A 26,525-nucleotide genomic window follows, 5' to 3' on the forward strand; every position below is an offset into this window, starting at 1 on the left:
GTCCCTCAAGCACACTGTCTTACCATTGCCCTTGCTTCCTCACGAATGGACGGAATAGAAAGGATGCTGTACAGAGCTCCGTTCACATACGGCTGTATCTTTAAGGGGAGAAAAAACAGCCAATTACAAGTTGTCACATACCGTACAAGTCAGTGATCAAACACCCAGCTTGTGAACAGTGTGGCTCACGAGGAGAGAGAGCACTACCACCTTCTTCAGCTCCAGGACACATGTTTCCAAAGGACAGATATCTCCATGTCCAAATATGGAGATATCTCCATATCTGCATGTCCCAGTGACAGCTACAACGAAGAGTTCAAACCCAAGTTCCTTACTGGCTCCCAAAGCTCACTCCTGCCATATGCCACTGCTTAACTGTCAGCCTGCTCATTCAGGCCAGAACCAGTGGAGTCATCATCGAATGCTCTCGCTTCTGCTCTCCAGTGTTGAGTCTCCAAGCTGCCTTTGATAGGAACCCTTCTTTTCCACACACACTACCACGGTCCTTGTTCGGACATCCTCCATGACCTAGGCGACATCGATCCTCCCAAAAGGTCTCTGCCTTTGATGTTCACACGTCAGCCCAATAATCCCATCATTGCCAAAATTCTACAACGTGGGCCAAATCGTCCCTCTTCCTACCTCGTAAACCTTCCCTAGAGCCTACCTGGAAAGTCCTCACTCCTCAGTACGGCACACAGGAGCCTTCGAGGTGCGGCCTCAATATCGTGTCCCCCTGCCCCTCCCTTCCTGCACACATCCCACGTTACTTACGGGCCCCTCCCCCACCCCCAGCTCTGTTTCCTGCACATCCCCCCACTACCATACTGGGTTCATATTTATACTTCTGTCTCCCCTATTGTGAGCTCTTCGAGGACAGGACTCATGTTTTACTCACACAGGTAACCCCAACATCAAGCCACACAGGACATGGTACATGGCAGGTACTTGATAAATGGCAGCTCCCTTCTGAGCAAATCTTGTGCTACACTCTCCACAGCAGTGAAGGGCTCACGTCCCACCCGTCTTTTCTGGCGCTGGACTTTATTGTCCCTTAATCTTTGCCAATCTAATGGGTAAAAAAAATAATAAAAGGCGTCCTATGGCTGTTCTTTCATTTTCCTGACCACTGGCCAAACTGGTCATCAAGATTTCCTGTTCTGTAACTTGCCCCCGTGTGTACTTTATCTTCTTCTTCTGACTTGTATTTATCAATTCATAGGAGATCTTCATGTATACGGGAACTTTTGTCCTATGTGAGGCCAATTTTTCCTCCGGGTAGCCTCTGTCCTTTGACTCTTATCATGGCGTCTTTTTCCATATCCAAAAAATCTACTATTTACAAAGTCAAATATGCGTATCTTTTTCTTCATGGCTTTTGGGTTTCGTCTTCCAAGACTATGACTGCCTCACACAGGACCCATGCACGGAGCATTTATTTGTGTGGCAAACACACTTCTAGGCTCTAACATGTGTACAGGGAGACTTTCCAGTTCATCTTCAAGGCAAATGCATTTGTGACAATTACAAGATTTACATCTGTCGGTCTATTCTGTTCTCGGAGGTAGCAAGCATACTGGTGCCAACACCTGAAACCAACATTTACTATCAGAGACAAACTTCCCACAGGCTTCAACCACCGTAGTTGAATAAAATGGAGAACAGAGTCTAGAAGGAGTTGAGGGCTCCTGATCTGAAGCCCTCAAGCACAGCAAGCACTGTCACCACCACGGAACCCTCGCTAGCTGAGGCAGCGGGGTCGCTCAGCTGGTGGGCCAGGGGACCTAGGGTATGAGAGAAATGAACAGAGGGGAGCTGTCTGCAACGGGAATGGAGACAGGGAAACCAAGTGCCTCACTCTGACCCAGCGGTACTCTGCCCTGTCCTGCTAAGACACCCCTGTACTTGATCTGGCTAAAGAGGCCAGGTTTTTGCTGAGGCTTTGGCCTCAGGGGCAGAGTGATGTCGTGGTTTCTGCACAGGCATCTGTAGAAAGCAGGAGAGAGAATCCTCATACTGTTTATAAGTTTCTGTTAATTAGTTTATCGAGACCTCCACCACTTTATTTAAAAAGGGCTTGTGGCACACAGGTTGGACGACAGAAAATCACCCCAGTATTGGGGAGGCCACGGGGGAGAGCAGGAGCTGGTAAGGCCATTCTGCGGGACAGCGTGGCGGGACTCTGACCCGAGGCTGCCATGTGGGGCGAGCCAGCAGTGACGAAGTGTCTGCACCCCAGGGGCCTTGGGGGGGTGAGTGTGGCGATGGCACTGAGGACCCTGTGGCGGCTGAGAACTGGAGGTAATGGAGGCCGACAAGCCCGGGGGACTGGATGGGGGCGCTGCAAACAGGGGCTGTTTTGCAGTAGTGAGAGTTAAGGAATGAGATGTATACAAAGCAACACAGTAAAGTCCTCAAAACACAGTGAAAAAGTCTGAAAAGAGTGAGATCTAGAGCACAATACGATTTACACGATGACGCACGCAACACATAACATTAACTACATTTTCAGGCCACGTACGTGTCCACAGACGTACGTTAAACAAACACACCCCGGGGAGAATCAGCGTGGGGTGGAATGAAGCAGGGCGGGTGACAAGGAGGAGATTAAGTCCCGAGGGGGACCTGGCAAGGACCAGTGATGGCAGGGCGACAGGAAATGAGGAGTGGGGGATCGATTTCCGGCTTCCCGGTTGCAGAATGTGGGGGGGCAGAGCGCACGCACTAACCCGGCCAGCCCTCCCCCAAGCCCAGGCTAGCGGCGCCGCCCTGTACCTCGTGGTTCTCATGGCCGAGCAGATCCGAAAGAACTTTCAGCACCAGGCCTGCCACCTTGGCACACATGTTCTTCCCTTCAGAAAAGACAACGGAACAAAACATGACGTGTCTAAACTCAGAAGTACAGTTTCAAGTGAGGCAAACTTGAGCACAAATCTTGGGCCCTCTGCTAATGAACTGTGTGACCCTGGGTGAGTCACTTAAGCAATCCGGGCCTCGGTTTCTTCCTCCTGGGGTTCCCTAGCGATTATTAACATCTACCGAAGGGTGATGCAGAATGAAGGAACTCGGTATAGGCCGTGCACTCCGAGTGCTCAGGAGACAGTGGCACAGAGCTAGTCGTGTCAGTGAACACATGATACGTTACGGGGCAACGTTCTACCTCCCAAGTGCACACGCCAGCGTCACAAAACTCACACAGGTGCTTTAGCAAGTCCAAATAGCATTGTAACAATCACTGCAAATAAACTGATGATAGTACGAGAAGCTGATTAGAATCTGACAAATGCTTTAAAGCTGGGATATCTGCATACGTTGTTTTTTAAGAAAAGACTGAAGTAACAGTCATTTAGTCAGTCAACAAGACACAGGCCGTGCAGATTACAAAGCATCCGAGGGCAAAGAAGCTTCTAACGAATACCCTGGAGCTATTTAGCCACGTAACTTCTTCTCCACAAACTGGGGCTGCTCAGACTGAGGGCAGCCACAGGTCGGACTTGGCACTTCTTCTAAAGAAGCTTCTTCTATCCCCATAACGGATCATTTCATGGATGGAACCTGCAGAAAAGCTGCGATCACTGCCTTTACTGATCAGATGAGCTGAGATGTGCACGTGAAAATCCCCTCTCCGGGGGGGCGGTGTGTGAAGTGGGGAGACTGCTGTGGTGAGGAGCAGGGAGCCTGGTTGGGCGTCCTTGCTCTGCCACCGACTTAACCCTGTAGAATCCTGGAAACATAGTTCTCTGTCTTGGGACAGAATGGATCAGAATTCTTAACTTCCTGCCTTTGAATAGTGCAATGAAGATGAAGAAAAATATAAAGTATTTTAATTTCCTCTTACTGCAGGTGCTGTAAACACATAAAATGGTATTTCCAAGGGCAGCAAGGTATTTGGCTTCAGGGATTCACCAACTGTATAACTAGCTGGAAATGTTTTACACCCTACTTCTGTTTCAGTTCTCTATGAGGGAGACTAAAGGCAAACCACAGCAGGCTGGGTGGTGGTCCGGGTTCACACCCGAGCCAGAGGGCTGGGGGATAGGGGTGATGGGGGACAGGGTGGGGGGGGGCCAAGGGGGTGGGGGATAGGGGTGGGGGGGGGAGGTGGGGGGCGGGGAGCCGGGGGGGGGGGAGATGGAGGACAGGTTGTTGGGGGAGCCAGAGGGCTAAGGCACAGGGTGGGGGAGGGGTGCTATCGGACCTGCGCTCCGGAGGCAGAGGTTCATGAGCAAAGCCACCGAGTACTCCAGCGTATAGTCAGACAGGCAGTCGGGGTCCTTCAGAATATCAATCAGCCAGAAGATGAGGCCGTCTCGAATCATCGCTGTCTGCAGCGGGCGCCTAGGATGCAAAAGCCTACAGGTCAACTAAAGCTGTCGAGAAACCTTCCCTGCAAGACTACGGGGTGATGTGCACACCTGTCAGAATAGGCAAACTGTGCAGGAGATACAGACTCTGAAGGATATTTTGTTGTTAGACCTGCACAGCTGAAACAACAGATGCCTTTACCTTTCGAGGGTACTACTAAGGGTTCAGACAGAGAGAAGGCAGTCAGGAGGCCTCCTACTTTGAAAGTTTCTTTTTCGACATTTACAATTAGCAGAGTATTACTTCCAATATTTCATAAATATTTATTGATAGCTTTTGGTCTACTTGACCCGGGAGATAGCCATAGGAATAGTTCAACACCAATAAATGGGTTTTTAGTAAACTCTAGTCCAGCTAGGCACTTGAGCTGTGTGAAAAACAAGAAAAGCAAACAACCAGCCCAATCCCATTTTGAGTCAGGTCTCTAGAAACTAAGGGGAGTTGAATGATGTGGGTCGTATAATTGATACAGAATTGGTTTCCACCCACAGTCTAGGTATAAAACCTTACAAAATCCAACACCTCATCAAAATGTGTTATGGTGAATGTCTTCATGCCGGCCTTAAGAACTGATGAGATCAGGCATAATGGTATCACTATGAAGTCACGTAAATTCTTTGAAAATCAAAACACCACGGAGGAACCACCATTGCACATCTCCTAATGAACAGGTTATGGTAAAACTCCTACCTGGACAGTATCTACTTGCGCTGTTCTTCAAGGTTTTATTTGTAAGTAAACTCTACACCCAATGTAAGGCTCGAACTCACAACCTCAAGAACAAGATTCACACGCTCTACCGACTGAGCCAGCCGGGTGCCCATCTGTGCTAGTCTTACACACCACACTCACCACCTCGGTGAAATTTACTGGAATACAATGAAGGCTACACTCTTTTGGTAATCCTAACTCTCTACATTCACTGTACAGACTCCAGAAAACTGCAAAAACATGAAGCATATTTCCAGAACAGAGAAACTTAAATTACTGTTTGCAGGGCAAGAAAAAACTGGCAATAAATATCTGTATTCCCAGAAAGAAGTATTTCTTCCTTGTATCTTATCTCTGTTACTTAACTATAGTCACTGAATTTCTAAAAATTTTCCAAATGCAGTCAACACTAGGCTAAATTTATAAACAAACAGAGACAAAGTGTTCATATGATCTGAGGAATATAATAACTGGATATTACCACTTACAGATCTTCTCAATTCACATAGTTAGAACAAGAAGCATTGGCAGGGACCTGACAAATAGTAGGAGCTAACTACCTACCGCTTTCCCTCATGAAACATACACACTTAGAATGAGTCACCTTGGGGGAAAAAAAGAAAAAAAAAAAGAATAAGTCACTTTGCAGGCTTTGGGCTACTAGCGAGAGCATATCAATCAAATGTTAACCACATTTCTCTCTCTCTCTCCCTCCGCCCCTCCCCCCCCACTCTTTCTAATAAAAATTAAAAAAAAAAAGTTAACCACATTTGACAGGAAGAAAGTATGTCCAGAAGGGGGCTGATGGTCAGAAAGAGCTGAGATTTCTTACTAAGGCCGAGAGAAAGTGAGGTAGTCAGGAGGGAACGCCATGCTGCAAGAATTCTGAACGACTCAGCGATTCCACTCTTAGACACCGAGTCAGGAGACAGGAAGACATGTGTCCACACAAAGACTTGTATGCAGATGTTCCTAAGAGGCTTATGCATAATAGACAAATAGTAGAAACAATCCAGGTATCTGTCAACTGCTGAATAGATAAGCAAAATGTGTTGTGTCCATAAAACGACACGTTACTCAGCATGACGAACGAACCAAGTCCTGGCACGTTACACCACTGATGAACTTAAAACCATGATGCTGAGTGAATGAAGCCGGTCACGACAGAACACACATTATAGGATTCCATTTATCTAAAATGTCCAGCATGGGTAACTCTACAGAAAGCAAATCAGTGGTTACCAGGGGCGGGGGGTAAGAATGAGGCTTGGAGGTGGGCATGAGGTTTCTTTGCGTGGTGATGGAAGTGTTCTAAAATTAGCTTGTGGCGGTGGCTGTACAACTCTGTAAATCTACTAAGACTCACTGAATGGTGCATTTAAAAGGGGTGAATTTTGTGCTATGAAAGTATACCTTAATAAAGCTGTCAATGAAAAACAAACAAAAGCTCTAGGTGGCTAAGAGATCCAAGTCATAACAGGGTCCAGATGGAGACGTCAGGGTGGGCCGCTGGGACATAGGGACTGGGGAGCGGGAGGCTCCGCCCACCTTCCATGGAAATCCCACCACACCCCCTGTGACTCCTCATCCACGTGCACATCTCCCACAGAGGCTGCGAGTGACTTGCTGAGCTGAGCTCCATCAGGTTTTACTCACGTGTGCATCTCTACCCCCGGCACGTGGCCTGAGACACAATCCGGCCCCTGGCCGGCCCCAGCCGTGGCGCTCGTGAGGACACCACAACGGCACTTCCTGAGCTGGATGGTCTTAAGGATTAGAGATAGGCTTTCCAGCCCTATCTTGGAAAGTCACCCAACCTCTCCTAAATGTTAACTGAAAATATCATGTGCCCCTTGGGCTGCTATTGGGACTAAACAGTGGCTAAACCTTACTGTTAGGAGCTACCATGACCTACTGCGCGGTCAGCACCTGAGGCTGAACTTCTGCAAGGCCCCGAGAATGTTCTCCCGGGTGACGACATCCTCGTCTTCCTCCTTCAGCCTTTCCTCCAGCATCCGCAGCACCCTTGTGGTCTGGGCCAGGTAGAGACGACCTAATAATATAACCAGAGATGCACAAGCAGAAGAATTTATCTTGTGCTAAGTTCATGCTCCAAAACCACTTTCGATGAACACTTTGCACATAACGTTATGTAGAGTTTGGGAAATTTTAGGTTCTAAAAAACTTAAAACATATTTTTTCTGCAAAGTTGGTTTTATCCGATCAACTAATGAAGAAAAAACGACTCCTTTTGTAATCTAAACATAATTAATTCATCACTATGTTTTTGTGGGGAGCTCTTTTATTTACCTGAAATCTTGAACCCAAAAGTCAGATCTACAAGGAGAAAGAGGGTAAGGAATCTATATGTTATGGGGCCCCTAGTCTTTATAATAGGGGCAACCAAGCAGTAATGATTTCTGGCACATTCCTTGCTCCTTCGAGACACACCCGTGGCCTGGGGAAGGAGATGGGAACCATACCTGGCACCCTACAATAAGCCTTGAGCTACCACTAGCCTGTTGTAGACTTGTGTCTTGATACAGATGACATTAATGCATGTACCCTCCCTTGTAAGAACAGACGGAAGAACAAGCGAATGAATGACTGACCCAGCTTTTGGAGTATCATCTAGTCATCATTTGAAAACTCCCTTTATTCACATTTTAAAAAGCTGAAACAAAGTAGAACTTAATGGAAGATAATGGCACCCTGTAAAATCATCTTGAATTCAGCTTTGGTATGTATTATCTTTGGAATTTTCAAATCCTCTTGGTTTAAGAGATTATAGGCTTTAAAAAAAAAAAAGAGTTTATTTTTAAGTAATCTCTACACCCAACATAGGGCTCAGACTCACAACCCCAAGATCAAGAGTTACACGCTCCACCGACTGAGCCAGCCGGGAGCCCCTAGAGGTTACACTCCTTTGAAGGAAATGGTGCAGTGCTTATTGGAATCAGCTTTGATTATTTCACTAACCTTATTTTGCAGAAAACTATAGAAAATGCATTACCTGTTATATACTTGAAAGCTAGTGAAATACTATGGTTACAAAACCAGAAATCTCACAAAATAAAACCAGAAGGCTTATAAAGTAAACTCTAAATAAAACCATCAAAATTTGCTCTGACATAAACTAAGCAAAAGGACAACAGTCAATTTGCACAAAACACCTTAGATGCACTAAACAGGAATAAATGGAGGGGACGTACAGCATCTTTAAGAAACGTGAAGAAGAACGTCGATTTTCAAAGGAATAAAAAGCATTAATAAGACCTAGCTGCTCTCTGGGAGGAAAAGTTGACGCTCTACCTTCCGCCAGGGACGCGAAGGCATTGATGAGCCGGGCCATGTACTGTCGCACCACCTCGCTCTTGGAGTGCAGCAGCTGAAGCACACTCCTCTGTGGGGGAAACACAGCAAAAGAGGAAAATGATGAGGTTAAGGAAAAGTGACAGGTAAACACACGTCCCTTCTCTGGGCCTGCTCTTCTCTTCTCCGTGTCAATTTATCAGAGGTGAAAGAAAGGGACTGAAGCCAATGCTTCATCTGGAAATCTCCATTTCCAACTGATTTTTTATGAGAGTTGACAAAAAATAAGTTATTCAGCCTTCTAAATTAAAAGAACGAATTATACGGGCGCCTGGGTGGCTCAATCGCTTAACTGTCCACTTCAGCTCAGATCACGATCTCGCAGTTCGTGGGTTCGAGCCCCGTGTTGGGCTCTGTGCTGACAGCTCAGGGCCTGGAGCCTGCTTCGCATTGTGTCTCCTTCTCTCTCTGCCCCTCTCCCCACCCTTCTCAAACATAAATAAACATTAAAAAAAAAAAAAGAACCAATTATACAGAGCACTTAGACAGTGACTGGCACAAGGGAGGCAATACTGTTGGCTATTGCTGTTGCTAATGTTTTTCCAGGTTAATGATAACTCCAACGCACACATCATTATTTTTGCTCCCTGCAAACCACAGTAAAACTACAGTGAACGGAATTTTTTTTTTTTTAAAAGACATAAATTCTGAAGGACAGAGAGACAGCACAAGAAATGTAACACAATTTCAGAATCAGGAATGCAGGGCAGTAACAGACTTAGCAGACCCAAGAATGTCAAGTCTCAAAGGCAGCAATGGACAATGAGGAATTACCCAATTTACAGCACTTAACCCTCAAAAGGGAAAAAAATAAAGAAGAATGAATGAAAGCTGTTAAAGCAGGAGCTAGATCCCACTTTGCTGCTCCCACACTACTGTCCTACCGCATACTTCCCCCCATTGGTCTCTTGCAAGGGTAGCACAAAGGGTCTCGGTGGGGGGGGGGGGGGGGCACCTGGCCCAGGTAAGCAGGACTTCTACACCAGAAGGGGGTAAGGGGCAGTGCCTAAATGCAGAAAGAATGCTGAACAAGGAGCACCCTGTCCTCTTCTCCTACCTGAGTCCCGGAACACTGCACCCAGATCCTCACCCTCTAGGCAGAAGAACAGAAGACTCTTCCTAGAAGAAAATGACCAGCCCAAGAGAAAAGAACCAGAGATCCTAAAATCAGAGGTTCCTAATAGAGAGCCCACCTGGCTCACCCTCCAGTGGAGCACTGCGTCTACAGGTCCTACCCTCGCATTCACAACTTCCAATCGGCTTTCACTCCCCCCACTCAAAACATTATGAGTTAAACAAGGTCTATCAGAAACTCAAGATAAGTTTCCAATATGGGCGATAGATAAGGTCAAAACAGATGGGGGAACAACCTGAAGGAAACGAGACGGTGAAGGGAGAAGAAAACTAGAAATAAGCGTGAATGTGTCACTAATGCCCTCAGAGATACAAGAAGTTGTATTATGTCCATGAAAAAACAGAATGTCACAAAAAGGGAGAATGAAAAACTCAACTCAAAGGTTAGAAAATAAAGATGAGGCGATCTCCCGGAAAGTACAGCAAAAAGAAAAATATGGAAAACATGAGAGACAAGATAAAATTAGAGAAGCAGTTCAAGAGGTGCCACATTCAGACAAAGAACAGAGAAAACAGAGAGAGGAAAACCTAAGGCATCTTTCATTAGAGGATACATTATTTTTTTTATATGTACAACCAAGAAAGAAAAGCAGCCAATTAAACTACAACAGGCCATCAAGTATTAGATACATTCCAATTTCCCAGATGCTAACATGGGGGGAAAATGCATCTCAGATTCAATGAAATAAGATAGTTTCAGAAAGATCCAACTGAATTTACTCTTTGCATTTGAGTTTATAAAGTCACAACAGTGTATTTTTCAACTGCTTCATGTCTGATAAGTTGGTTTCAATGCCATTATAAATATAAGCAGAAGTAAAAAGGGGCACGTGGGTGGCTCAATCAGTTAAGCGTCCAGTGTCGGACTTGAGCGCAGGTCATGATCTCGCGGTTTGTGAGTTCGAGCCCCGCTCTGGGCTCTGCAGTGGCAGCTCGGAGCCTGGAGCCTGCTTTGGATTCTGCGTCTCCCTCGCTCTCTGCCCCTCCCCCACTGGCACGCGTGCTCTCTCTCTCAAAAGGGAGTAAATAAACATTAAAAAAATTTTTTTAAAGAAATAAAAATAAAAGAAAATAAGTCACGAATCTGAGAGACGATTTTTAAACTTAACATAACTCTTTCATGGGAGCAGTAAGAAAACTACATTCAAAGAATAAACTGGCAACTCAGAATTCTCAAACGTTACCGCCTGTGTGCACAACAGGCACAACTAACATGATTAGTTTCTGCAGGGTGCCGTCTCATCGGCGAGCCTAAGGGGTATCGATATTCCGCTCAGCGCACACGCTGTGAGCTTAACAATAGGAAGATAAAGTATTTACGTCATTTTGGATAAACATTCAGTGGGACAATGAAATGCGGCGTCTTTATATATGCCATGTTCAAGAGCTCGTTCCTCCTCCTGTCCAGCGAAGCCGGGTGCTGGCAACAGGTAATGGGGTGAGGAGTGGGGAGGGGAACCGCCATGCCTTGGCTACGCTGTGCTGGGCACCGGGTCAAGTACTTCCCACATGTGACCAAACGCAATCATCCTCCCAACCTCACAAGGCAGGTGAGGCTCCTTCTCAGAGGTGGTTAAGAGTAATGTACTTAAGCTAATCTGGCTCAGAGGCAGCAGGGCAGAAGTCTGAAACCAGTTAATCTCATTCTGAATCCCATACTTTCCCCACTGCATCGTCAGACCTATCTGGTCCGAAGCTATATACAAACATAGTGTTAACACATTTCAAGTCGGGCCCCGATGAAAACAACTGGCTTGGCTTACCCGCCTTGCCGGCCGTAAATCATGCTGGGCTTGCAGGACTCACAGTTAAGCGGCAGGGTCACGAAAAGAGTTGGGATTTGGGGAAAAGGAAAAACGACAGGCAAGAGCTCCAGAGTTGAATCAGGCAGTTCAACCTGTCTAGGACTCTACCAGAGGTGAAAAGTGGGCCAATGTGTGGGGTGAATAGCAGATCTCACCAGCTAACAGGAGCTCAAGGCTGACATACAGTCACTAGACTGAAAATCTCACAAACAGGAAAGCTTCCTCCTTTTGCTAAGATCATCCCCTCGAAATAAAGGCCCTGGCTGGGCTCTGGCCCTCCTCTTAGAGACCTGGCCGTGGCTGTGACAGTCCAGGAGGTCGTTGCCAATGTAGGCTTCCAGAACGGTCTCCCTCTGCTCTCCAGGATGGGATGTGGTCAAGCGCTAGAATAAAGAAAAAGAAAAGTAACAGATCTAAGTCTTAATATGGAGAAAAATGTTCCCATAGCGGGCATCTTTTAAATGGCAGTACCGGTAACCACACATTTAACCAAAGTAAATAATATCCGGGTGGGGAGGGTTAGTTACCCAGCCAACCAGTCAACTAACGAGTTACAATGTCGTATTTCCTCATGGGTGACGTAGGCATCAACCTGCACACGTGGAATCTCCAGAGAAGTGAAGTGGTAAAATGCCCGGACTGCAAGTGTACAGATAAGGGAGAGCTCACCAATATCTAGAGAGGGTTTTGCCAGGAAGGGCCTCAAGAGCTGGCCCATAAAGGATGAGCAGACCATTAGCCACCACACGGGAATGTGAGCATGGCGGATGGGGGAGGAAGTGTGGTAAAGGTCAGGGAGGCGTGAAAATGCAGGGTGCAGGTGAGTGGAGCTCAGTGATGGGGGGGTGGACAAAGGGCGGGTGGAAGAGGGCTTGGAGCAAATGTGTTGCCAACAAATTAGACTTTCTACTATACAGACCACTGCAGCAATATTGTGTGCGTGTGCGTGTGTGTAGGGTGTAGATGCGTAGAATTTTGTATATCTTGAGAGCCGTAAGTCTCGGGTTAAGGAGGAATTTACTTCATGTCCATAGGGCTAGAAAAAAAATGTTGTGGGGCACCTGGGTGGCTCAGTCAGTTAAGCCTCTGACTTCGACTCGGGTCATGATTTTGCGGTTTGTGAGTTCGAGCCCCCGCGTCGGGCTCTGGGCTGACAGCTCAGAGCCTGGAGCCTGCTTCGGATTCTGTGTCTCCCTCTCTCTCTGCCCCTCCCCTGCTCACACTGCGTCTCTCTCTCTCTCTCTCTCTCTCTCAAAAATAAATAAACATTAAAGAGAAAGAAAGAAGGAAGGAAAGAAAATGTCATGTGTGCAATGTGTGTGCGTGTGGCACATATGGGTGTGTACAGGTATGAATTACAACACGAGAACATCACATAACTAAAGTGAGCAAATGTCCTTGCTTTTCCAGGAAGATCCTCCTAACAATCCCTGAGACCGCAGGCCTTACTTCTGGCCGAGGAGGCGCTGGGTGTGTAAAGGACCACATGGTGAGGAGACAAGAGCGGCAGACCCCCCCAGAACCGAAAGGTGGAGGCCTCCGGAGGCAGGTGTCGCTGACAGGCTGGACCCACTGTAGCCAAGCAGGAGGCCCTGAGGGGAGAGGGCACTCTGTTAAAGGAGGGTGTGCCAAGAGTGTCACATGCGGGGCTGCTGGGCTGGAGTGGGACACAGACAAAATCATAAGACACAGGTTTACTTTTCCTGACTATTCTGTGACAACGTCATTCATTCAGCCAAGGACTACCCTGTCTCACCAACAGCCCAGCAGCACGAACTGTGAGGACGTGCCGGGCAGACAATCTAACAGCCAAGGAAAGGGCTTGCTGACTTGAGCAGAGAGAGGCGACATCTGGGGCACGGATGGCCCCCCGAGATTACTCCCGCTGCCCACCTCGTCAGCTGAGGCAGGCATCACCACTAATTGCAGGACTCTTCCCGCTGAGGCTAGAGTCATCCTCAGAGCACGCCTCGAGACCACATTCCAGGAAGCACCACCAACCATCAGAAGAGCAAGTGAGGCGGCCTTTTTCCACCCAGAGACCGGGAAATTGCTCAAAGGCATTTTGATGGCAACATAACCTGAGATTCAGGGATCCATGAGGAGTCCGACACGATTACAGGATAAGTTAGAACGGATCATTTAAAGAGCCAACCAGCACTGGCCTAGACCTGTAGTTCTCAAAGTGTCATCTTGGGAACCCTACGGGTCCTCAAAGCCCTTTCAGGGAGCTTACAAGGTCATGATTGTTTTCATAATACTAACATACGGTTTATCTTTTTCATAGTAAATGTCTCAGAGGCTGTATGAAGGGTGACACTGTGACAAATTGAATGGGGGAGCAGATGTAAGAATCCAGCTGTCCTCCATCAGACCAGACGTTAAAGAAATTTGCAAAAATGTATAGGGATGCTGCTTTTCCTATTAATTTTTTTGCTCAGAAAATAGTGTTTTATAAAAAAAAGTGTCATTTATGTTATGTTCTGGGTTCATTGTTCATCTTAAATGGATTAATATTTAACATTTTCAGTTTTCATTTCTAATATTATAAATGTTTGTAGATAAAGTTCACATAAACTGAAGGCTTTTAGGTCCTCAGTAATTTCTGAGAGCGTAAAGGGGTCTGAGACCAAAAAGCCCGAACCACTGGCTTAACTGGGACCAGCGTGAAGACTGGGCTTTGCTTCCCTTAAAGACTGGTTCATCAGCGTCCACCCTTGCTGTCTGCCCCAATGGCCACGCGGCAACGCCTGAATGCAGAAGTCTTGGTGAAGCTGTCACGTCAGAATGACTCTGGGCGCTCACACGCCGACCTCGCTGGCCAGGAGTGTGGCTTGAGACCAGGCAGCAGGGGCAGTCTTGAAACTGCATATTTTGGGGGCTCTCTCTCTCTCAAAATAAATAAATAAACATTAAAAAGAAAGAGAAAGAAAGAAAGAAAGAAAGAAAGAAAGAAAGAAAGAAAGAAGGAAGGAAGGAAGAAAAAGAAAGAAAGGAAGGAAGGAAGGGAGGAAAAGAAAGAAAAAGAAAGACAGAAAGAAAGAAAGAAAGAAAGAAAGAAAGAAAGAAGGAAGGAAGGAAGAAAAAGAAAGAAAGGAAGGAAGGAAGGGAGGAAAAGAAAGAAAAAGAAAGAAAGAAAGAAAGAAAGAAAGAAAGAAAGAAAGAAGGAAGGAAGGAAGAAAAAGAAAGAAAGGAAGGAAGGAAGGGAGGAAAAGAAAGAAAAAGAAAGACAGACAGAAAGAAAGAAAGAAAGAAAGAAAGAAAGAAAGAAAGAAAGAAAGAAAAGAAAGAAGGTTCCTATGTCAAATGACCGAGGGAAGGCAATGGCAACTGTGATGTCAACACGGGGGTTTTACAAAGAGGCAAGGCGATCCTGAGAGGTTGTTGGTGGCAGCAGGCAGCGTGAAGACAGATTTTTAGTAGATGGGTTACAAAATGCACCTGAGCTAGCCAGCCAAGAAAACTAGCACGGCCTTTTTCCCCCTTAAGGTACGTACCCAGCGCAGAGCCTGCAACAAGAAGGCTTTCAAGCGGTCACTCCCCCAAATCAAATCCTTCTTCAGTTTCTCATAATCCAAGGAGGGCAGCAATGGGACATCCTTCAGCTTCCTACTGGGCAACACAAGTTCAAAGAGAAAGAAAAGGGCAAAAGGGCATGTTCATTATACCTCCTGAGTATCGGGACCCCCGTCTCGAGCTGCACAGGCTAGTGGCGGCCCGGCTGTTTTCTGTGCTCCCGGAACTAGGTCCAGGCTTCCACAGAGAGGGCTGGTTCTAGGCTCCGACCCCCCCCCCCCCCGGCGTCAACTAGCCCGGCTCTGTCTCTCCTGTGGTACGTACTGGGGTTTTGTTTAACATCTTCCCCAAAACGAGGAGTCCCTGCCTAACCAGGTTTAGAAACCACTGCATTCCCGTTAGGCCTGGGCTCCATCCGACAGGGATGAAATCTCCTCAGAGGCCCCAGCACTTGCTGCAGCGCTCAACGTCCTCCTTAGAATCTGGAGCAAAGCCCAAAAACTATTAGCGTCAGCAGGGCCGAGCGTTCTTCCTAAAAACCCGAGGTCACTGTGCCTCTCGAACCCGAGGAACCTAACCGGGGGAAGGACGGACCGGGGTTCAGAAACACCTGTGAAGAGTCATGGTTGACCCCTGAGCAGGCGCAGGGGTGTGCCAGGAGGTAGCGCGGGTTCCCGCTTGTGAGACGGGCAGCAAGCAGGACAGTTGGCAGACCCTGGCCGAGAGGACTCCAGGCAAGCCCCGGGGGGAAGCCAGGTTTCCCAGGGTCTTGACTGTCTGCCTGGCTGAACAGGAGGGGACTAGACAGAAGGGAGGACGAGTGACAAGGGAGCGAGGCCTATGGTCTGGTTTACGGGACTGGAGCAACATTCACCTCCTCGCTTTCATGTCACACTCGTCATAGAGGCCACCACTGGGGGCCTGGGGATTCAACTCCCTGGGGAGTTATAATTAGTTCATCATAAAACAAGTAAAAACCAAAAGCAAAACAAAAATATGGTTCTCCCGATCCTGTGCACGGAACATTAATACTATTACCAACACTAACTGCACAACACTGACTGGGGGCTCAGGAGGACTTGGGCGAAAAGACGCAAAAATGAAGAGTTCTTTTTGCTTTTCACTGAAGTATAACGGGGACACGTTATATTAGTTGCAGGCAAACAGCATGATGACTCGCGCATAGTGCGAAATGGTCACCGCACTGAGTCTCTCTGCCCTCTGTCACCATACCAAGTTCCCACGCCTTTTCTTGTGATGAGAACTTTGAAGTTACTTTCTTAGCAACTTGTAAATTGGCAATACAATATTACTGACTATAGTTCCTGTGCCGTCCATTACATCCCAGGACTTTTTATTTTGTAAGTGGAAGTTTGTATCTCTCGGTCTCCTTCACCTATTTCACTCGTTGCCTTAGTTTGGAAGGGTGGGATAGAAACTGAGGGAATACCTCTGGGAGACAGTGTTCAGGATCCTGTCAGTTTTCTTCATGCTCTACTGACTGAGCCAGTTGGGCACCCCTAACTGCTAGTTTAAAAAAAAAATTTTTTTTTAATGTTTATTTATTATTGAGAGACAGAGCATGAGCAGGGGAGGGGCAGAGAGAGGAGGAGACACAGAATCCAAAGCGGGCTCCAGGCTCCGAGCTGTCAGCACAGACCCTGATGCGGGGTTCGAACTCACAAACCGCGAGATGATGACCTGAGCCGAAGTCGGACACTTAACCGACTGAGTCACCAAGGTGCCTCCATGCTAGTTTTTTTAAAATGTAAAATTTTTAAAGCCAAAATGGAATCCTCTTCAAGGGCCCAGGGAAAAAGGCCAGAAAACAGGGCCACAAATGAGATCTCAGTAAACACTCCTGGGAGGAGTGTGTCCTATTTTGTACATCAAACAGTTGAGCCATGCACATGTTCACACTATTTTGACACTTATTTTCCTGAGACAGACACTACTGTGTTTAAAAATGAACACAGACTACTTTAAAAATTTCGATGACAAATGACTGGCCAGTATTCTTCAAAAGTGTCAAGGCCATGAAAAACAGAGACTAAGGAATGATTTCCAGTAAAGAAATCAGACACGACAACCACATCAACATATGATCCTGGACTGAATGCTGGACCAGACAGAGGACATAACGGAATAACTGGTAAAACGTGAGCGAAGCCTGTAGATTAGATGGTATGGTACCAGCGTTAATTCTCTGATTTTGATAACTGCCCTGGGCTTGTGTCAAATATTAACATGGGGAATCTGGGTGAAAGGTATAGGAGAATTCTTTGTACAATATCTGTAGCTCTTGAAATTATTTCAAAATGAAAAAAAGATTTTTTAATTTGAAATTTAAACCAGAACTTGTTCTAGACAAAAAAGTGCCATCTGTAAAGCCAAGTCTGAAATTGTCCTATAGCTGGGGTACTTCCTATGGCTGGAAATAGCACTTCCCTGTCACATGCGGGCCACAGTTACTCACCCATCACGGCAATATTACCGGCTGAATTTATTGCCAACTAAGTTGCTGAGAAACCCCACATTTCTGCAGTCCAGCCACTCTCCCACTGTCCAAGAAAACTGTGTCCTACCTTCTCCTTTGTCCTCTTAAGCCCCTCCACCAACCACCCCCCTTTACTCTCTGCAGGTGACCTTGCTTCTTATACCGTTGGGAATAACATTAACAAACACCCAAGGAGTTTATTAAATCCCCAGCACTGTACTAAGTGCTTTATACATATTAACTCATTTTTATCCTCACAATAATCCTATAAGAAAGTTATTATTAGTGTCATTTTACAAGTGAGGAGACTGAGGCACGGGGAAGTTACATAAGTGGTCCAAGGTCACAGAGCCAGTGGCGGAGGTGGGATTTTAGCCCCGGCAGTCTGTGCTCATAAGCATCACATTATACAGCCACCACCTGAAGGGAACAAAGTGCAGGGTCAGTGTCAGACTCAGGCAGGACTGAGGGAGGAGGCAGGCTGTGTCTCTCTCAGGTGTTTGAGTCATCTGAGAGTATCCCCCGAACTCCCATAACGAGGGGGGCTCAGGAGGCCAACAGAAGCCACTTTACTCCTGGCGCCTTTGCTAAAGGTTCTCAACTTCCTTTTACTGCAACATACATGCCCGGTGAAGCTCCCTTGCATCCGACCCCCACACGGGTGACAACCTAACTGATGTGGGTAGGAACGCTCAGGCCTAGACAAAGCTATCCTGTGGCCCTGGTCATAGTGTGAGCCAGCAGAGATCATGAAATTCAGACATTGCACCACTCTGCTGACTGCCCTATGACAGAAGATTCTATACAATATCATGGGAACAAGTCAATGAATTTTTCCATTTGATGCTACCTCTCCAAAATAAGTAGAATTAATACTAAAAAATACCTCTAGTTTAATAATCTTGCTTATAATTACTGGCACTTCCTTTAGTATCCAGCTAGACTGGAGGTCTAGCTAATCAAAGGCACTCCTCTAAGCTAGGCTGTTAAGATGAATGTTTACTAAAGTTACTTTGAATTCTAGTTTTACCCAGGGCTGTTCTCCATAATAACAGCTCCTAAGGGCAATGACTTACCCTGGTGCCAAGGAGGCTCTTAACATGGTTGAAGCCTGGGGGTGGGGTGTGGAAACAAAAGAAGAGAGGCTGTGTTAAACAGGGAGAGCAATGCATTAATCCTAAATCACTTTACTCACATAAAATCAACAGATTTGCAAAGTTTTTGATCCCTGAGGATTCTCCGGCCATAATCATACATGATTTAAAAATTAGCCCAAACTGAAGTTAAGCAACACACTACTGATGTATTTCCCAAGCCGCCTACAACACTTGGTTCATTGTGGCTCTGCTCCAAGGAATACTCCATAAAAACATGAGTGGGTCCCCCCGGACCAAATTCAAGAGGCACTTTAAAGCTGCCTAGTCGGATATCATAGAGAACAAAAGTAATGAAAGTCATTTTATTATCCTGATTTTTTCTTTACTAAGGTTTTCTCTTTGAGTATAAAAATAACATGCACTTTGTACCAAGTCAAACACTATAGAGGTGTTTATAGAAAAATCCCCCTCCCACTCCATTCCCCTTTCGTCTTATTTGTAGGCCAGATCACTGCCTACTTTATGGACATTCAACATTGTTCCATTTATGGCTTGTTTTGTTTTGTTTTGTTTTTGCCACTACAAACAATGCTGTATTAAACATGTACTGAAACAGACTTGAGAAACAAAAAACCAAATGCTGTGTGTGGCGTTTACTTGGACCAACTCAAACCAACTGTAAAAAAACATTTTGAGCAAATAAGGGCAATATGAATATGGACTCACTGATACTGTGTGATACTGAAGAATTAGTGCCAATTGTATTTGGCATCATAATTATGTTTGGTTTTTGTTTTGTGAAGCCCTTAGCCGCTGGATATATACATTGAATTATTTGCAGGTAAAGTGACATAACGTTTGGACTAGGTTTGTTTTGTTTTTTTAGTGTTTATTTTTGAGAGAGAGAGAGAGAGAGAGAGAGAGAGAGAGAGAGAGAGTCAGTCAGAGCGTGAGCCGGGGAGTGGCCGAAAGACAAAGGGACACAAAATCCGAAGCAGGCTCAGAGCACAGAGCCTGATGAGGGGCTTGAACCTATGAACCGTGAGATCATGACCTGAACCAAAGTCGGACGCTCAACCAACTGAGCCACCCAGGCGCCCCTGGACTAGGTTTTAAGGAACTCCAGGAAAAAAAGTTAAGTAGAGGAGAAGACAAGAAATCTTAGCCCTCCATAGAGCCATTCTTGAAGGGACAGGTGGTGGCACTCAATCCTCTCTGTGTCACAACAGCTCTCAAATGGTCATTATCCACACTTAGCACACTGAACTGTGACAATTTTACAATTATTTCTGTGCCTTTCTCCTTCAGTAGACATGGAGTTCTGTAACCCTCAATATATGTACCCAGCACCTGCTACAGTGCCTGGACATACAGAGGCACGTGATCAAATTTGTTGAATGAATGAATGAATGAATGAATGAAGACTGATATCCCCAAATGGGCTCTCCAGAATCCTTGACTAATTTAATAAATTTAATAAACTGGCCCTGGCTGAGAACTCTGGTCTCTACTGCTTCTACTGTGTAGTATTTACAGGCCACACAGATCCCCATCTTGGAGACAGCAAACCTCATTTTTAAATGGCTCATGACCATGTTTTATATTTTTTAACCCTTGACTTTTTTTGGTAATTAACGGAAATGCCTATTTCTGTTATTGGCTTAAATAGCAAGTAGCTCAGAAAATAAGTTTGAAATGTCATCTAAATTACTCATCCAACACATTAAGAAGACTAAGAAGCCAAAACAGTGAGTCAAATAGGGCATAACCATGTTAAAATATCAGGCTAATGTATACACAAAATAAAGATATTTTTAAATTAGTGTTGTCGACTAATCATATATCCACAAATAAAATTCATCAACACCACCCCTTTCTTCAGTTAAGAAAATGTTTTCTATCATTTATTTTAAAAAGATTTTAAGTAATCTCTACACCCAACATGGGACTCAAAGAAACAACCCCGAGATCAAGCGTCACATGCTTTTCTGACTGAGCCAGCTAGGCACCCCCTTTCTATCTTTTAAAACAGCGCTTCTCTTTTGCTAAACTCTGTAGCATTCTATTTGCCCTGTGAAGAAATTAATTGAAAAACACTAATAACTAAAAAGGCAGTGTGTTAAACATTACTGAGATTTTATTATCCAATCAAGTAAAAACAAAAAACAAAAAAAACCCGAAAAGATGAGCTGGGGGAAGAAAGGCCCTGCATGCTCTTAATGAGAGAGGACTTTGTGCTATTTCATTCATTCAGTGAGTCCTTACTGATTCCCTCCCACCTGCTGGGTCTCAGTGAGGCACAGAGATACCCCAGTGAAAAAAGCAAAGCCCCCTTCTCAGAGAGCTTACAATCCAATGGGGAGAGTCAATGATCAATAATTCTCAGTGCCTTATTGGCAAGTGGTGGCAGTAACGGCCCCATTGGATGTGGACCCCCAGGAGAGCACACAGAAAGAGCACTGCTCCCCCTTCCTTTCTGCCTATCGATGCAGACCCTCCCCTCCCCTCCCCCCCCACAGGACTGGCAGAGCTGGGAAGTACTGAGCTCTGTTTTAAGTTATGAAGTTGGTATTGACCTTAACAGTGATACCTGAGGATAAACTTGCCCAGGGAATGGAGAACTCACAATAGGATATATCTATCTCTATATAGATATATATATCTACCTATATAGATCTATCTATATATAGCTGCTGCTTCCTACCCGCTGTACAGAGGCATTAATAGTAACACTCAAGCACCAAAGGGGCTGTGCTCCAATCTTCTGACCAAACCTTACTTTGGACTAGATTTCTAAAAGTCATTGCCACCAACCGTGGGTGCCGCTCTGTGTGTAGCCAGTGTGGACGGCAAAGAAAAACTCAGGAGGAGAAAGACGGGAGAAGCTCCAGGGTCATCAGTCACAGTCGGAATAATAATAATTTCTCTCACGAGCTAACAATGGATTGTGGACATCGACGGACAAGCGCCAGAATGGATCCCCTTGCCAAGGAGTTGCCAAAGAGGCCCTGATGCAGCCCCACTGGGCACTGTGTGATTTCCAGACCTTCCGTTGGGAGCTTCCGGAAAGGCCTCTGTGGGCGGGGGGCACCAGAGGGAAGCCATGTGCTCCATGGCAGACAGGTGAATGGACAGGGGGTGGTCTCCCATCTGAGGAAGCACAGTATGAACCCTTCAAAGTGCAGGTGTAAGCCCGCAGAACGAATATCCTGAGCCATCAATTCTTCACTGAGCACCTACATTGTGCCAGGCTCAGGGCAAGGCTCTCGGGACTCCCTGAATATGCGAGAAAGGAATTTCTGCCCACGCAGAGATAACACGGCAGCGTCATGCCTCCATCGCTGCTCCGCTCCAGGCGAGGCACCTGCGCCCGGACCTCTCAGCTGTGACTGCTCTCGAAGCCAGGGGTCACGCGGTGGGGGCGAGGACGTACAACAGCAGGATGAGGAGCTCTGCCGGGACATGTGACGTCAGACAGTGTTTCGAGAATGCAGTATGAGGTGTAACGTGACGAAGCGTCCCTTGGTCAAAAGCGTCTGCAGACGTGCCGGCCGGACTCTTCAAGGGTCTTCAGCGTCTCAGAACACAGCACATCTCAAACTTAATACATCAGCGGCTGGCTCTGGGGACGGGGAAAGGCTGTGGGATTAGTGCTTCTAGGCACTTGCTCTGGAAAAGGCTGTTCCACAGGCAGGCGCGTGCAGCCCCGGAGGGTGGGAGAGAAGGGGCCGTGGCTTGAAGCCCACAGCAGCCGCCGAGCCCTGACTTCGTGGAAGGCACCGTTTGGGGCTGGAAACCTAAGGCCAGGCCCACTTGCCCCCAGCCTCCCTCCCAGGCCCTGGGACAACAGCCGGACAGCTGGACAGCTGAATGGTGAAGGCAGGCCCCTCTGGCAAGCGGCCTCAGGGAGAGGTGACCTGGAAGAGGTCAAACAACCACAGTGGGAGGCATGAGGAAACGCCTTAGCCACGGGACAGAAGAGGCCACAGGAGGCGGGAGGCCGCTACAACCAGCTGTGGAACAGGAAGGGGTGCTTGCACAACACGGGACTGCAGGGGGAAACGCAGGAGGGGAGGCTGAGCTGGAACACAGTGCCCATTTGGGAATGGCGCTAGGTATGTATGTGGAGTGGGAGTGCCCCAGTTCCTGAAAGTGCCAGTCACGTCCTCCAAAACTTCTCGGGCAGGAGCCTCTCCGGGCCACTGAGGGCCTCATCCTTGGCCCTGCCTCAGCACCCTGTAGCCTGTGGGCATCTGAGGTGGTGGGGGGGGGGGGGGGGGGTGGCTAGGCAAGGTGCACAGCAACACGCCCCCGTGGGTAGGTGCCGGGGACGGTGCTGGGGCCTCTTGGGCTTTCTGTGAGCACAGCTGAACATGGAGAGGGATGGGCCTTAGGTCACAGAAGGCTGTGCACCCCACGCTGAGCACTTGGGACCTGGGTCAATGACAGGTATTAAGCCAGACAGTAACATGATCGATGACTGGATGTACCTAAATCCTTCCCGAAACTTGAGGGCATAAATAAATAAAACACAACCAGAAAGGTCACCCCTGCACTTGTGTGGAGTATCAGCCAGGCGAGAGCTCAGAGACTGAGACCGGTTAGGAAACGTTGCTTTAGCCAGGACAGAAAGAGGAAGAGCCTCAACAAACCCAAATCAACGAAGAGGTGGGGCAGGAGGGAGGAAGCCACTCAGATCCCAAGGACAGCCTGACCATGGGGCAAAAGAGAGGGAAGAGGTTTCGATGATTCCCAGGTGTTCTCTGGAGTGTCATTCACCGAGACAGGAAGCACAGGAGGGGAGACCACCTGTTTGGAGGAAAGGACGAGCCTGCTTTTGGACACGGAAATGATGTGCTGGTCACACATTCACAGAGAAAAGGCTCGTGAGTCTGGGTCTGGAAGTCAGAAGAAAAATCTGAGCTAACGGTACATTCTCTGCCAATCATGGTCCCAGCAAGTGGCTGAGATCAGAGGTGGTCCATCCTCACATCACCAGGGTCAGTTCAGGTACACGATGGGCACTGGGCACGAGGTGTGGCAGGGAGAGGTGAGCGAGGACGGCAACTCCTCCTCAAGACAGTGAGCACTAGACCCAGAAAGCCTGCCTGAGATGCAGTGGCGACGCCGACAAAGGGCAGGCATCTCGCCAAGACTTCAGAAAGCTATGGAATGGAGAACGTAAGGGCTGAAGGTGCCGAACTTCAAGCCAGAGCCATGGTCCACACGACAGGAAGCTGTAGGAAGCACCCTCCTCGGCAGGAGCATGCCACGGCAACGTTTCCTGAGCAACTGCACGAGGCCACCCCGAGAAAGGGTCACCGCCACGTCCCGGCGCCTTGCAGGGTTTTAGCGCTAAGAAAGATGGCTGATTTTGAAGTAAATGCTTTCTAAGATTCACGTGTCTGGGGTCTTGACTATATAGAATGCAATCACACCTGGTGGTATTTTAACTTATTCTCCCAATGCGGTTTCCTTGGGAGTTTTGAAAAAAGGGTTAATTCCCAAGTGGGCCGTTTTTCCAAATAAGGACGCATTTAAAGGGAAACCTCCCCAGCCAATGCACCCCAAAACGCACAGGTACCACTAGGAGGGGCTTGGGATTCGCTCACGGGGCTATGCCCCGGACTCTGTATCATGGTCAGCTCATCCCCAGCCCCACTCTTGCCCTGGGCTGGACGCTCCCTCTCCCGCATCAGCCCCGGTGCTCCTTTCCTGGGGTGTCTCTGCATTCGTGCCTGCCCAGCACACACAGAGGAGTAAGGAGAGAGACAAACCACGGCGCTTTCACGGGCTGTTCTGTGCCATACGAAGGTGTGTGCTGCCTCACTACTGGAAGCAGCGAAAAATGGAAAAGCCACTTTGAGGTTTACCAGAGGAACGGTCAAATGTATCGTGTTAAAACTCTAAAAGACAAGGAAAAGATGAGTAAACCCAGAAGGACACAGAAAATTCTTTAAAATGTACCAAGTTCCAAGAGACAGTTGCAGAGTGAACTGTAAAATAAACACCTTAATTCTACAGAACTTTTAAAGGTCTGGAAGGAAGAAGAGGAAGCAGTCAACAGGGTTACCTATGGAGGGAGAGGAGATGGGGTGAGTGTGAGGGAGACGTGGGGTTTATGTTTACTTTACTATTAGATGGTTATGTATTTTCCAGTGAACACATTTGTGTATCGGTTGTGCAGTCTTAGAAAACAGGGGCACCTAGGTGGCTAAGTCGGTTAAGCATCTGGCTCTTGATTTCAGCTCAGGTCATGATCTCGTGGTTTGAGTTCGAGCCCCGCGTTGGCTCTGTGCTAACAGTGCAGAGCCTGCTTGAGGTTCGCCCGCCCTCTCTCTCTCTCTCTCTCTCTCTCTGCCCCTCCCCTGCTCTCTTTCTCTCTCTCAAAAAATAAATACACTAAAAAAGAAAAAAAAGAAAACAAAAAATCCCTACCACTTGTGCCCTGAGGGAGAAGCTTCTCTTCTTGCGATTATCGGATGACTGAGAATATAGAATCAGATTTATCTTGTATCCCGGCGGATACTCAGCCCCATAGTTTGGAGCCGGAGTTGGTGAGGACTGAAGAATGACGCACCTGGGGTTGGGGTGGCGACAGGCAATCAAGCTAGAAGAGGTCACCCGGGAGAGTTCTCTTTCCAAAAAAATCAATCCCGTCATTGTTAGTCCTGGGAACATCTGGATTTGACCGCCAGCTCCACTAATGTGAGTGGAGGTTCAGACACAGTTCTCTGGGCATGAACTAGGCCCCACTCTCGGCATCTCCTCTGCAGGGTCCTGCACCAGCATAATCCCCCTGCTGCAGGGCTGACTTCCTGGATTGGTGGGTTTGGGAGTGGACTGGGCATGCACCGGCCTGCTCCCTGCTTCCCCAGAGGGAATAAGCGCCCCCCATCCCCCCAGGGAGCAGAGGTCAGTCCTGCAGGTCCCCGCCGCCTGTGGTGCTGGTGGAGGAGCGGGGCTTGGCCAGAGCTGGACGTGACTGGGTAGTCACATTTCTCGAATTCCAGGATTTAAACGCAGGACGCCCATCTGTCTACAAATAAAATCCACATTCTCCCGTATAAGCTTCATCAGAGTTGACGGCAATATTGTCAGCTCCTCTTTCCTTTGTTCTTTTGTCCTACTTTTCAAGTGGTTCAGAACTCAGGGGTCAGAAGAGTGTTATTTACTGAGTCCTGAACTTTCAACAGCGAGAGAGGCTGCAGAGGCCAGATTCTTAACAGCCAGATTTAAAAACCAGTATCAAATGTACTAAACTTTATGGATACCAGCAGTGTTGTGATGGGCCCGGCCCAGCTCCTTTACAGAGGACAGTGAATTCAAACGCTCAAGGTCGACCGACACTGAGGAGGAGCTGATCAAGGATCACGCTAAAAAGGAAGCTGATTCATGCCTACCTCTTTATCTTGAAACTGATGGCATTCTGTTCGGACCTAGCATAGAACTTACGGTCCTGGCAAGTAAGAAAGCGACGCTTCTCTTCTCAATCCTACTGTTCGACCGACCGCGAGGCACCCCTCTACACTGCACCCTCATTTCCTCTCCATCCCTTATAAATCTGATATTATGTATGGACTGCAGACATCTTAGTCCACCACTGTTAAACTTTTACAACAATGTTCTACTTTTGCAATGACTCATATCCACTCTTTATCGTCTAGAGAAATCTATGGGAATAATAAAAGACTGTTTGTAGCTTTTATTGTCTGTTCCTAAGTCAGTGACTCAGAGGAAAAAAATGGTTAGGAAGTAAGACAAGCAGAGCTCATGATCTCTCCTCTGGTTTCTAAGGCCTGGAATCTCTACCTTAATACAACTATAAGCAGGAAGGACGGTAGCAGTAGTCTGTTGACAAAAAATTAATGTCTCATGGGACAAAATATCAGATATGGTGTGCCTCCCTCCCTTTTTTAAACTGCTCTTTATTAACATGATATCCATTTTAAATAAGCCGGATGCATCACTCTGACAACAGAAAATGGAAATATAAGGATACCTGTATGTGTAGATAGGATGGGATTT

The 26,525-nt window shown here is 47.1% G+C and overlaps 1 protein-coding gene across 8 annotated transcripts in view; it reads right to left on the reverse strand.

Annotated features, from left to right (window-relative positions):
• ARMC9 (armadillo repeat containing 9) overlaps nucleotides 1–26,525 on the reverse strand; it is a 150,287-nt gene that overhangs the window by 82,118 nt on the left and 41,644 nt on the right. For 6 of the 8 annotated variants that reach the window (XM_040450727.1, XM_040450725.1, XM_040450726.1 and 3 more), the window contains 8 exons: nucleotides 18,477–18,511; nucleotides 14,885–14,999; nucleotides 11,678–11,770; nucleotides 8,389–8,479; nucleotides 7,006–7,129; nucleotides 4,199–4,338; nucleotides 2,776–2,852; nucleotides 24–98 (listed from right to left, as the gene is read on the reverse strand). In XM_040450727.1, the coding sequence (XP_040306661.1) occupies nucleotides 24–98; nucleotides 2,776–2,852; nucleotides 4,199–4,338; nucleotides 7,006–7,129; nucleotides 8,389–8,479; nucleotides 11,678–11,770; nucleotides 14,885–14,999; nucleotides 18,477–18,511 (750 nt within the window). The remainder of the gene's footprint in view (nucleotides 1–23; nucleotides 99–2,775; nucleotides 2,853–4,198; nucleotides 4,339–7,005; nucleotides 7,130–8,388; nucleotides 8,480–11,677; nucleotides 11,771–14,884; nucleotides 15,000–18,476; nucleotides 18,512–26,525) is intronic. The other 2 variants (XM_040450722.1, XM_040450724.1) reach the window with 2 other exon arrangements.

This window comes from Herpailurus yagouaroundi, unplaced genomic scaffold (genome assembly GCF_014898765.1).
Source record: "Herpailurus yagouaroundi ecotype Mexico unplaced genomic scaffold, PumYag 202, whole genome shotgun sequence".
Lineage (NCBI taxonomy): Eukaryota > Metazoa > Chordata > Mammalia > Carnivora > Felidae > Herpailurus > Herpailurus yagouaroundi.